The sequence below is a fragment of the Mustelus asterias genome, chromosome 15, assembly GCF_964213995.1.
Source record: "Mustelus asterias chromosome 15, sMusAst1.hap1.1, whole genome shotgun sequence".
Classification (NCBI taxonomy): domain Eukaryota; kingdom Metazoa; phylum Chordata; class Chondrichthyes; order Carcharhiniformes; family Triakidae; genus Mustelus; species Mustelus asterias.
Window position 1 is genome coordinate 45926611 of NC_135815.1, and position 12704 is coordinate 45939314.

Sequence of the window (12704 nt, forward strand, 5' to 3'; positions counted from 1 at the left end):
GGTAGGGCCTGGGTGGGATTGTGGTCGGTGCAGACTCGATGGGCCGAATGGCCTCCTTCTGCACTGTAGGGATTCTATGATAAATTGTCAATGATTGTGGAGGTGCTTGCGCAGTTCAAAGTATTATTGCAGTAGGGGACATAATCTGGCTATCCTTCCAGACAATATTCTCTTATCTGGAGACATTTGTCATCTTGTTGCTGTGCTTGTTTTATTCCCTGCAACCATTTTTGCAGTAGCTGGTTAAGCATGCGTAATTAGAGATGTGAATGCATCCATCTCCTTGTATGAAATGTAAATCCTCTTGTTTGGTTCCTTCTGATGGTCTCTGTGACAGTGTGTCTGCTATTGTTTAGCACTTCCCTTAAACACACTGCTATGGAGCTATATCTCATTAAATTTAATCTGAACTGCTAGATTCTGGGCAGCATCTTCGCAGTTTATTTTATTTTCCGAAGAGTGACTGGTGACTTATGGTCTGTCTCAATTTTGAACCACAATCCCATAATGTTGTTGAGAATTTTTAGCATGTCCACAATGAAGCCTTTTGGATTGTGGTACATCTTGGTTCTGTTTCTGGCCTTGAAGCATAGTAAACTGGCCTATGTTTGCTATCTCTCTGGACTTAAAATAATACTCCCCCAGACCTGTTGATGATGAATTTGCTGTTAGTATGGTTGGTAGTTCTGGGTCATAATGTGCCTAAATTTCTGACTGGGGGTGGAGCAACAACTACAATTTTATATCAAGATGGTTAAGTCAGGATATTGTGCCAGAACTGGTGATATATAAATGAAGCACTACAGCAATACATGAGTCAGGGAATGCTTTGTGTGTTCCATGGTCTGTTCTTGGTGACCACAGTTGCATACAGGAGAGTTTTCAATTTTCCATTTGTGCATCTGCCATGGTTTGATGCAGTTTAAGGATGCCCATGAGTTTTTGGGAAGGTCAAAACTAGGATCTTCTTGTCAGGACTTTCACGAGGTGTTGGTTTGTGGCTTCTCGTTTTTCCAAGCTTCTTCAGGGTTGAAATCACTTTGCCAGAGGTGTATGGGTCCAGTGGCTTACGAGGTGGGGATGTTGATGAGATCCTGGTGGATGGGAAGGCATTTGCTTTCTTTGATTTGTTGAGATTCATGGAGAGTTACTACATTGTGGCGGATCGGTTTGGGGGCGGGGTGGAGGGGTGATGTGTGCCAGCATGAGTAGCCAGGGTGTTGGGGTTGACTTCAAAGTTCCAGTGATGCATCTCATTGCAGTGTTCAGTTGGACGTCAACCAGCTGAGTGTAGTTACTTCTGATCCATGCAGGTGCACAGTGTTCAGCTACGGAGTACTTGAGGGCCTTCACTGAAGTCTGTGGTACTGGTGAGTATGATGTGGAGATGACGGCGTTGGACTGGGGTAAACACAGTAAGAAGTCTAACAACACCAGGTTAAAGTCCAACAGGCTTATTTGGTAGCTTCATTTTGTAGTGGCTTTTGCTACCAAATAAGCCTGTTGGACTTTAACCTGGTGTTGTTAGACTTCTTACTGTACTGGTGATTGCCACTTTCTGGATCAAGTTGACTCTTGACTTCATCTTGGTGGTTTCTTCAGGTGGTCTTGGAAGGTTAGCTGCAGTCCATTTATTCCCAGGTAACTTAGACTAGGAACATGTCATACAAAGTTGCCACAGAAGGTCACATTTAAGGTATGTTATCAAGATGAAATGTGGTGACTGTTGTTTTATGGGAGTTTGGTTTGAGCCTCCATTTCTGGAAGAGAATGCTGACATGATATTGGCACCTCTGTTCAAAGTGGACTCGATGTAGTCAAAGATGATTGTTTGCATTGCCAACAAGATTTTTCACATATGCAAATTTGCACAGGTTTGTTGATGGCATATCACTCATGTAGATGTTGAAAAGCATTGGTGCCAGCACTGATCGAGTCTGTTGCAGAGGGATTGAAGTGGAATCAAAAGTTGTTTAATCTTTTCAAAACATTTTGCAGGTCCACGTTCCAGCACCATGTTGATCCTGTCTCAAAGGCTCATTGACCTCAGTCAAACTTAGTAGGAACTTGCCCACTTGATTGACCATGGGCGGCACGGTAGCACAGTGGTTAGCACTGCTGCTTCACAGCTCCAGGGTCCCAGGTTCGATTCCCGGCTCGGGTCACTGTCTGTGTGGAGTTTGCACATTCTCCTTGTGTCTGCGTGGGTTTCCTCCGGGTGCTCCGGTTTCCTCCCAAAGTCCAAAGATGTGCGGGTTAGGTTGATTGGCCAGGTTAAAAATTGCCCCTTAGAGTCCTGGGATGTGTAGGTTAGAGGGATTAGTGGGTAAATATGTGGGGGTAGGGCCTGGGTGGGATTGTGGTCGGTGCAGACTCGATGGGCCGAATGGCCTCCTTCTGCACTGTAGGGTTTCTATGATTTCATCCTGAGGAATCATTGAAGCTCAGTAATGTTCCCGGATTGTGAAAAATCTATTACTTATGTTTCCTTATGGATCAACTGTAATTCTGATGGCTTGCACAATATGACCTAGAAATTTGTTCATAGGTTTGGTGAGATCACATTTTTCATTCATTGTTTGGTCTGCATCCTATAATACTTTTAGCATTATTATAACTCTATGGTTATGCTCTTCTCTCACGGAGTCATGTTCAAGTAGATCGCCCATATGGCATATTACATCTTCCATGTGGTCTATGGCTTGGGACATTGTTCTCTGGAAAGATTCAGGAGCGGACACAAGCCAAATGGTAATCTACTGAAAGAATAGTGACTGAATGACATTAGAAATGTTGTCAGCAATCTGGATTATTTGCCCAGAGGCAATTTGCAAAAATCCATTATTTGCATTCAGTTTGGTTAATACAGTACCCCTGGCAATGTAGTACATAGGCTGGCCAGGAACTATAATTATGGAATCTTAAGAGAGAAGTTGATTCATGGCAGAATGTAGGTATCTCAGATGAAGTATGACAAACAAGAAAGGATTTAACAATAACAAATGCAGTACAAATCATGATGAAAACTGAGATCAGAAAACAAAATAGGTTGTTTCATCATGGAGAAGTGATGGAGAAGATCCCTGGTCTTTTTGTCTAAGCCAGAAGTGATTCTGTATCTTGTGAACCTCTTTCTCCAGTTGTCCCAGTTCTGGACCTGTTTTGAGCCTTCAGTGCTCAGAAATGGTTCTGGGAGTGTTAGTGTGGATTCCATGCTTCCAAAGAGTCCTGGAATTGTTCCTGTTTCTTGTGCTTCTGTTTGCTGCTTTCTAATTTGTGCTCACTTCCATCTGGACTCTGGGATTGTGTCACAGCTTGCATCTACTCCAAGCAAGATTCTCTGACTCCATGGTGAGTGTCAAGTTTGTTCCTTCTGTCTTTCTTTCCAGGTCTGTAACTGCATCTTGTTGCCACCATATTTTTTGTATTGTTGGAATCTAGACGGTGATCTTTGGAGTTTATCTATTGTCACAAAGTAAAATGCTCAAAACTATAGCTGCTTAAAAATGATTCCTCTTTAGTTACAGCCATGTACATATTAAGACCTCTGCATAAGGTTTGAACTTTTGCTGCTTCCAGATTTATCTCTCTATCATGTGATATTACACTACCATTGCATCTGATGTTAACCCTTTACTCTAAAGATACTGACACTGTATGTGCCTCAGAGGCTAGTTATGAAATGGGCTTTGCAGATGGTGTGTCACTGGTCATAAGTGGACTGCAGCCAGGTGGAAATGATACTTCATGCACCAGAGAAAGAGGCTGCAGATAATCACTGCTACAGGGGATAGGATACAGAAAACTCTGGCTTCTGTAGCACCATATCCAGTAGTCCTAAAGAACCAAACTTCAAGCCCTTTGGATTTAAATACATTTATTAAACAATTTGTTTTGTTCTTGCAATTCTGGTTATCTTGCTGGTGATTACTGTTACAGTCCTTTGTGCAATTTTAAAATGCAATAATCTTTGTAGCAAAAATTTTTATAAGAATATGTTCCAATGGACAAAGAGAGACATTAAGAGATTTCAGACTAACCTCGATCTCAGATACTTTTCTGACTTGCTATTGTGTCCGCTCCTGTACTTGAATTTTTCCATACTGCACATTTTGGATAAGGCATGCACATCAAATTACTGTGAGTTTTCTTTACTGCAGAGCCAGTAAACTGGAACAGCGTTTCGCCCGATCAAGATAAAAGTTTACTCCTGTGATCTTATATTATGTCTACCTTGGAATGACCCTCACATTGATCTTTCAGTCTAAAATATGAACAGTTGAATTTTTAAGAGTGTTTTCAGAGCATGTCAATCATCCTCCAAAGTGACTGGGTGCTTTGCAATGTTAAGGCAAGTACATTTTACAGGAAAAAGAACAAACTGCTTGTGCGTTGGAACTTGAATTATTTTCATCAATATTTGCCAAATATCTTGATATAAAGCTAGTTTATGTTAAAACTCAAATAAAGACAATACTTTTCCCCTATTTTACCAATTCCCCCCCATCTCTTCCCCTTCCATCTCCTCTTCTCACAGAGATTTGACTTCTTGCTAGAGCAAATGGTTTTGATGGCACAGCTGTGCTCTTGAACGTTACTCAAATTTCTATTACTAGAAATCTCTAATGTGATTCTTAGCAATGGTCATTGGTCACCTATTTGAGTATGGTGTAAACCTAATGAAGTCAATTCTGTTCTTAAGCCACACATTCAGGTTTCATGCAGGGATTGCTAGATAATGATCAGGAGTGGTTGACAGCTTTACCCATCCTTGGGCTGCATTTTACAGCGGGAAGAGGCCAGAAGCCGACACGACTAGAACAAGCCTGCTGCGCGGCCATGGGTCACTTGGGCAGGCTAAATTGATTGAACGATTTATGCTACACAGTGAGAGATCGTCCTCACTTTGGAAGTTGCTGGCCAATCAGATTGGTCAGTTGCATAACAGCTCAGTAATGGAGACGCTTCCGGCCTTGCCGGAAGGAGAATGATGGCTGCCCCAGAAAGGTAAGAAGGCAATTTTGGGGGGGGGGGGGGGGGAAAGGAAATTGGAGTGCAAGATAAATGGGCTAGGTGACATAGAAGAAAGGAGGGGAATTATATCTTTGGAGAGGGAGGGGTCTCAATGACCATAGATCACCCCTCCCAAAATCAGTTGGCTTTCCGTTTTCGCGCCACACCAGCTATCAGCCATAGTTTGGCTAGGCAGCATGTTATTCAGGCTCGCCTGCAAACCTAATTTGGCCTTATTAATTTATATTTGGTGGGCATGCTGCTAATTTCAGCAATTGCTGAACCAGTACATCTTTGGTGTCAGCTCAGGGTGAGCAGGATGATGGTGGGCTAGCCACCTGACCTATTTTACATGCTATCTCCAGCAAAAACATGCCTGGCAGTGTCAAGTAAACTCCTTGTACTATTACTGCTAAGGCCAGTTGTGTCATTGGGACCACCATCCACTTAAATCAATTAACTCTACATGGATTGAGAATTGGATCTGTGAACATCCCAGTCTCTAAGACATATCTATTTAGATTTCACTCGAGCAATATTCTGAAGGCTAGGATCACCCACCATGCAGAATTCACCCAAAATTTGCAATACAAATGAAGCACAATCAATCTGGCCATCCACTCTACTAGATTACTGCATTGGCAAACAAGGTGAAAAATGCTCCTGATGAACTGCATCACTAGAAAAATCAAGTTTGTTGTATCATTTACATCACAGCAAATATAGGACTAATGCGTCTTGAATTTTGATTTATGGCAATTACAAAATTGAAAATCGAGATAAATAACATCTTCTAACCCAAGATCGACCTTGTCTTGTCAAATAAGAAAACATATTTGTCTGGGATACAGAATGCTAACTCTGAGCACTCTCAGATGAAATTAATATAGGTTTCATATAGTAAAAAAACTTCCTGTGCTTGAAGAAACAATCTGCTCTAACATCCAATATTAGAAGTGTGTTATTTATAATGCCAGAGTGAAATTTTAAATACTCACATCAAATATCCCTCAGGCTTCCAAAGTACATTTCACAATTGTTCAATTTAGTTTAGAAGGTCACCTTACTGTGAATCATAAACAAAAATTTGAATCTGATAACCCTATGGTGCATCATAATGAGAACATTAAAGAGTAATACAATTTGTTGGAATGAACCATTTGCAAAGATTTCAAATACAATGTCACACCTAAATTATAAAGAAGATTTATGAAATCTATATTTTGCCACATCATTTTAGCTCCAAGAAAAATCTGTGTTACACCACCTTAGAAATATATGAAAGTACTTCATATATATATTATTCTGAAATACTGAGACTATTCTTATACAAGCAGTATGGCAGTAATTTTCTGGATGACAGGATCTCATAAACAGCAACTAGATGCTTGATCAATAAATCTTTTTTAGTGGTCCTGACTGAAGGATGAATGTTAACCAAATCACAAATTCTCCCTACTTTGCTTCAAATTATGCCATGGAATCCATAACATGTAGTGGAGCAGGCATTAGCACTTCTGTTGAACATTTCATCTTACTGGTAATGCAGTGTCCAGAAGTTTATGAAGCAAACTGGTAGCATATGCCAATTATATCTTTAATATGAAGGAGTATGGCATTTTGCATCTGCAGAGAGGTTTCAAATGTTGGCAAACATTAGAAAAATAGAGGGGAAGGGTTTTGTGGGATACCAACTTTGTTAGCTGCTCCCAACCTTGACTCATGCCATGGAGTGTAGATACTATCAGAGAATGGGCAACAGGTGTCTTTAATGTTCCTCATGTCTAGTTTATCCCAATATTATCTCTCCGTGCATGAGTAGCCTAATGTCCAAAATAAATCAACTATCTTCCTACCATGTGACTGGATGTGATTTTCTTTGAAAAGTCTATTCCTTATAGATCAGCCATCATTGTCAAAATTAAAACTGCAGTGATAGTTCTAATGACTGGAATTAATCAGCGTGATTTGTTTGCAACCGACAGTCTGTGCTTCACATCTGCAGGGTTTCAGTTTTGGACCTGATTTACTATCATAAGGCAAAGGAGAAACATTTCAATCAAAGAAGGAAATGGTCTTTGCTTCTTGCACTTAACTGGAAACAGGAAATATGAAAGTCAGGGTAATTGACTGTGGAGGCTGTTTTCATCAACTCTAAATAAGCTATGAGTTCCAACTGAATTGGGAGACCATGGATGTTGATGCCAAAACAAAGCCAGTTCAGTAATGTCATCGAAAAGGACCTGGCAAAGTGTAGTAGCTAACTTTCCATTATTAGACTTTGCTCCATTATACACAAACTATAAATGAATCATGGTACAAAGAAGAATGTCACAATGGCACTGTGCTACCAAGAGTACTGAAGCTAGTGGCTATAATAATTTACAAACTACTACCAAATCCACACAAAATAATTCCCAAGACTTCACTTACCTGAACCTATGGTGTTTGGAGTGTTGATTTAGGCTTCTGGAAATGTATCGTTAAATCACTGCAGCTAATTCCATACTTTTAGCTGAGGCTGCAGTAGTGAATGAGCAACTCAAGGGTCGACATCGGTTTCAAATTACTTCCTGATTTCTGACCTTCCTTTCCCTTGTAAACTGTGTTTGAGAATTGGCAGCATAAAGACTCTAAACTAGATCACTTTAAATTAGATCGGAGCAGTGTAGAAAGCATACACCTGTGCCAGATTCAAACAGACTCTTAAGGTTATATTGCTCTCCTAGTGGTGAACGAATGTATGTGCCCCTGAGGCACTCCTCATTCAAAATGAGGAGAAATACCAGGAGTGAAATAACACTTATTTTCCCTTTGGAGAAAGTGTAAAAGTAACCTTTTAGAGACATATAAAGGAAACACATCTTCAGAAAAGTAATTGCTTAGGTAGGAAAACATATTATGGATATTATCGATAGAATCCAACAAACCAACCCCATTTCTTCATGTGAGATATAAAGACTGAAGGTAAACAGTGGCATCAGTTGTTATAACTGCTGCCTCAGTTGTCCAAATTTGATGATGTAATGTGCATTTTCTGTCTTCTGGGTGCTAATCATATCCCAAGTGGTTAAGAATGCCTGTGAATTAGTGATCAAAAAGGATTGGTCCCCTCTCGGGAATGTGTCATGTAAGAGACTGTAGTAGGTTTGCAATTGCTAATGTACATGAACTTATCATCTCACCAACAGTGTATATCCTACTAAATTTTAAAATGTTTTCATTGCACCATATAAATAGATATAGTAATAAAATAACACAGAACCAACAAACAATGCGGTTCAAAAATGCGTCTGAAAAATCCACGACTAGATGGGAGCATCCTTTCATATGAAAATTCTGAGAAATTAAGGTTATACCTAAACTATCACATTATGGTAGGTTACATTTGAGATACATGTACACTTCTTTATTACCATTTTTAATGAGTGATAATCTTACAAAAGTTTATCTTCAGTTACTTTCCGTACTTGACTAAAATAGGATGGATGTAGGCATTCACAGAAATTATTTCCAAGAGAATTGTTTGAAGACAATACAAATGTGTTAGTATTTAATTAGGAATGCAATATTGAAAGGTTATTGTATCTTGATTGTTTTTGGAGAATTGTTAAATCAACTTTTCTGTCTGTTTACAGGTTAATAAAGTGGCAACAATTTTGTGGAACGGGAAAATTATGTTAACAAATATACCACTATTACTTTATTAGGACATTAAAATAATGTTATTTCAGAGCATTTCTCAAACTGCTGTTATGTTAGTCATGCGATTAAGTGTGTTGATACCAATCTCAGAGTTCTTTCAGCATTTTAGTTTGGCAAAATGATTACCACTGGACTTTTCTGCAAGTGTAATTATTAGAAGAAAAGTCACAATCCTTTCCTTTTCTACATTTAAAAACCTTCAAAAGTCATGCAAATACATATATTTTTCCATGCATTATCTGAAGCATATTTAAAGAGAAATCATGCATATTATGTGTTAAATTAATGTATTTGTGATTCCAACCCACCATTGATGTGCAGTAAACAGGGTGTAAAAAAATATTTCTTCAATTGGAGTCTTGGGAGTATGGATATCTACACAAGACCCATCTCACATTCAATACATTAAACTCTAAAATTACCTTAATCTTTCCCAAATACATTATGTGCTCTTACTTTGTCACATAGTTCTTAAGCAACAAAGACTTAATGAAAGGCATGCCTTTATCTCCTGAATTCCATACATATTACTGAATAAATCTAAGCCTGTATGCTGAAAAAAAACTACTCAAGAGAAAGGTTTTGTTGAAAAAATGCATTAAAAAACATTTTTTAACACCCTGACAAGTGTCTTGTATATTCTATCTCTAAACAAATCAGTACATTTCAATTTCTTAAAATATATTTGAGAGTCTATGAAAAGATATAGTTCTACTTTTGTAAATTGTTTTAAAAGTAGAAGAGAAAGAGTGAAAAAGCTTTGAACAGCAACTTACTGTTATTACAGTTAATCCTGATACAGTCTAGATAGGGAAGAATAGATGAAAAATGAAATTATATCCTTCAAGGTAACAGCTGCAGACATCCACAAAAATTACATTCCACCCTTCCGGGGACAGACACACGCAAATGTGGCCATTTTACTCTGGAATTTCCTATGTCCTGTTAACAAATCTTAATAACGGAGTGGCTTTTGCACCATGCAATCTATTATTTGGCCTACTATATGTCTTGAATTAAAATAGAACATAAGATGGCCACCTGCAAACATCAGCTACATGATCCCCAAACCTAGATAAAAATAATATTTTTCTCATGTCGAAGATATTTGATCTAGACAAGCCACAGGCCTTTCCTCATGTGTGAAAGAACACAACAGTCTACTTTGAAAATAAGCAGTGCTCCATCATACTGTGGTACAAGTTGTAATTTGGCAAGATCACCTAGCTTCGACCACTGCTAGATTCTTCAAAGGTTTAAAACAAAAATTACATTAATTTGCTTGCATAAAAGAATTAAAAACCAAAACCTGAAATGTATCAGTGATTTAGGAATGTAACTTAAGTGTGGAAAAAGTGCACAATCATCAGATATTTGTGTGAAGGCACAATGTAATTAAAGCAAATCATTTTTACGGTTGTGGAAAAGATCTCTGAACCAGAACTTGTAAAATATTTGAATATATCCCCATTTTAAAAATACTTGCAAATTTTTTTTGCTGTATTTAAACAATTGAATCATACACTTTCCCTTTGCATTCAACAAAAAGCAAGAAAAACTGAAAATGTTACATTAACTATGAAGATAGGGAAGAGCGTCATAAGTTCTACAGAAAAATATTTAGACAGGTGTATGCTCCTTGATCAAGATAATCTTAAACACCCTTGAAGAATTTCATTCATATAAATTCCAGGTTTATTTTCATGTAGCTGGGTTTGTCATGTGTCGTCAACCGCAACAGAAAAGTGGTTGCAAACAGCCAAAGACCAAAGTGTACACATCTCCTTACAAGAAATGCTGTGCTTTTAAACACCTCAATAACTGTTTTAAAACATATTGATTATTAAACAAGGAAAACCTTACTTTTGGAGTCACTGGAAATGGTACCACAGGAGATGCTTGCAGCACTCTTGTTATTTAATTATGAGGGTGGGGGATACAAGCGAATATTCCAGTCATAGTATGGTCAACAGTGGTCCTGTAATTCATAACTTGAGCTTTGCATTTGATGCAGATTGGTTACTTCATTTGGAGCTGATTAAAATAGTGCTCTGGAAGGCCAATTCACTTATCCATATTATAATCTCCTCATTTGCATCGAGTACAGAAGTTCAGAGCAATTTCCCAGTTAAAGACAATACACAGATTTAATAGAAAGCAGTGACTCAGGCATGAAGCTATTGCAGGTATTAATCTGAATGATGTTGAAACTGCTTCAGGATTAATAAATTGGGTTTCTTTTTTCTGATATGGGTAAAAAGAAAATTATGTTCACATTCTAAATCACAATCAAAACCTTGCAATCATTCCATTCTATGGGGTGAATATTTTGATTAAGGAATGCATCCACGAAAACAATAAAAATGCTCGACTATTGTGGGACAAGCTGGGGTGGGATCTGTGGTGAGTCAGACAGTAACAGGAACTGTTGTAAAAATAGATTGTCGAGTGAAATAGAAAGCAGAAAAAAATGATAACATGTATGTAATTATGTGGCAAGAATTATTAGGTAGGGACGGAGGCAAATGCTATAGATTCTCATAATTCTAGGGCTTTTGAGGTCAAAGAGCATTGGAAAATTTATTGGACCTTTAGATTGTTTTACATCCCTCTCATTCAAGTTCTGTTTCCAATGTTCCATTCAAGTGAGACTGCTGTTGTTCATTTGATAGACTACTTGGCATTTTTATTTTTTTGACTGTGGGAAGAATGATTTATTATTGTCACCTTCAAAAAATGTGAGAACCTAACAGATAGAACCTTTTCGTCCAGTGGTACTTTGCCTTCTCTTCAATGGGAGAGTACTCTTTCTGTACAGTATGCCATTCCAAATAATGGTTTGGTAGGATGTTATGTATTGACAAAATTTCCCAGTAAAACTCTGTGATGCAAATAATTGCTGGTTAAAAACATTTAGTGGTGAGGAAAATAGATGAAACATGGATTGTTGTTTGCCTTAAAACACTTGAGTAATCTACCATAATAGAGAGTTCGAGGAGCATTATAGGCCAGGATTCTCTGACCTCATCTGTGGCTGGGATTCTCCAGTCCCACTGCGGTGAATGGAAATTTGACCGAGTGCCAAATTCTCTGTTTTCGTAGGCAGTGGTGGAGGGGTGTACTGTATTTTGGTCCTAAAGTGTGATGCAAAGCTCAAGACGTTTATTAATGTCATCCAATCTGAAGAATTGTCTTAAAACCATCAAATTTCAACCAACTGGTGGGTTAATAGCAAGTGTAACAGGTTTTATCAAAAAATAATAAATTCATTTGATGGCCAAGTAACTGCATTGAAAGAGCTATATTCCTGACTAAAAAGCTTGAATTTGCTCCAGAATGACAATTATAATCAGGATTCTTTGCAACTCCAGATCTGAAGTTTCACAGGACCTAACTTGAGGAAGGGACAACAATGAGAGTCCCTTCATATGCTACACAAGCATGCATCCAGCAATCTGACCAATTATAAATTGACAAATTCTGAAATTCCAGGGATTAAGAGTTGCATTTCCATGGGAGACCAGCTGGAAAATGAGCTAGATCTTAACATTGCCACAAATCAAGTCATTTCAATCAAAGCTTTAAATTCCAGTTCCAAGAAAATGTGGTGGGATCTTCTTTGTACAGGGTAATTAAATTGTATATGATGGAGGAGAGGGAAATGGCCTTTTTGGAAAAATTGTTCAATGCACTGGCATCGTACATTGGGAAGAGAATGAGCAACATTGGGAATGTTACAATTTTATGTAATAGATGGAAACACATGATGCAATCTTGGGCGGTTGTCAGAAAGATTCCTTATCTCAGAAAGTCTGTACTCACTAATATGAACAAAATAGAGATGCAACAGATTTCATCAACATTACAAACTCATCTTCATTAACCTGACAAAGTGTGTTTAAGCATACATATTTTAAACCATGGTGTTCAGCAATGCAAACTCGTAGTATACTTGAAACGTGTACACATTTCAACTTTTTCTTTTA

The 12704-nt window shown here is 38.1% G+C and overlaps 1 protein-coding gene across 2 annotated transcripts in view; it reads right to left on the bottom strand.

The window, feature by feature from the left end:
- nrxn1a (neurexin 1a) overlaps positions 1 to 12704 on the bottom strand; it is a 1876664-nt gene that overhangs the window by 870151 nt on the left and 993809 nt on the right. For both annotated transcript variants that reach the window (XM_078229844.1, XM_078229842.1), the window contains one exon: positions 9495 to 9521. In XM_078229844.1, coding sequence (XP_078085970.1) covers positions 9495 to 9521 — 27 coding nt within the window. The remainder of the gene's footprint in view (positions 1 to 9494; positions 9522 to 12704) is intronic.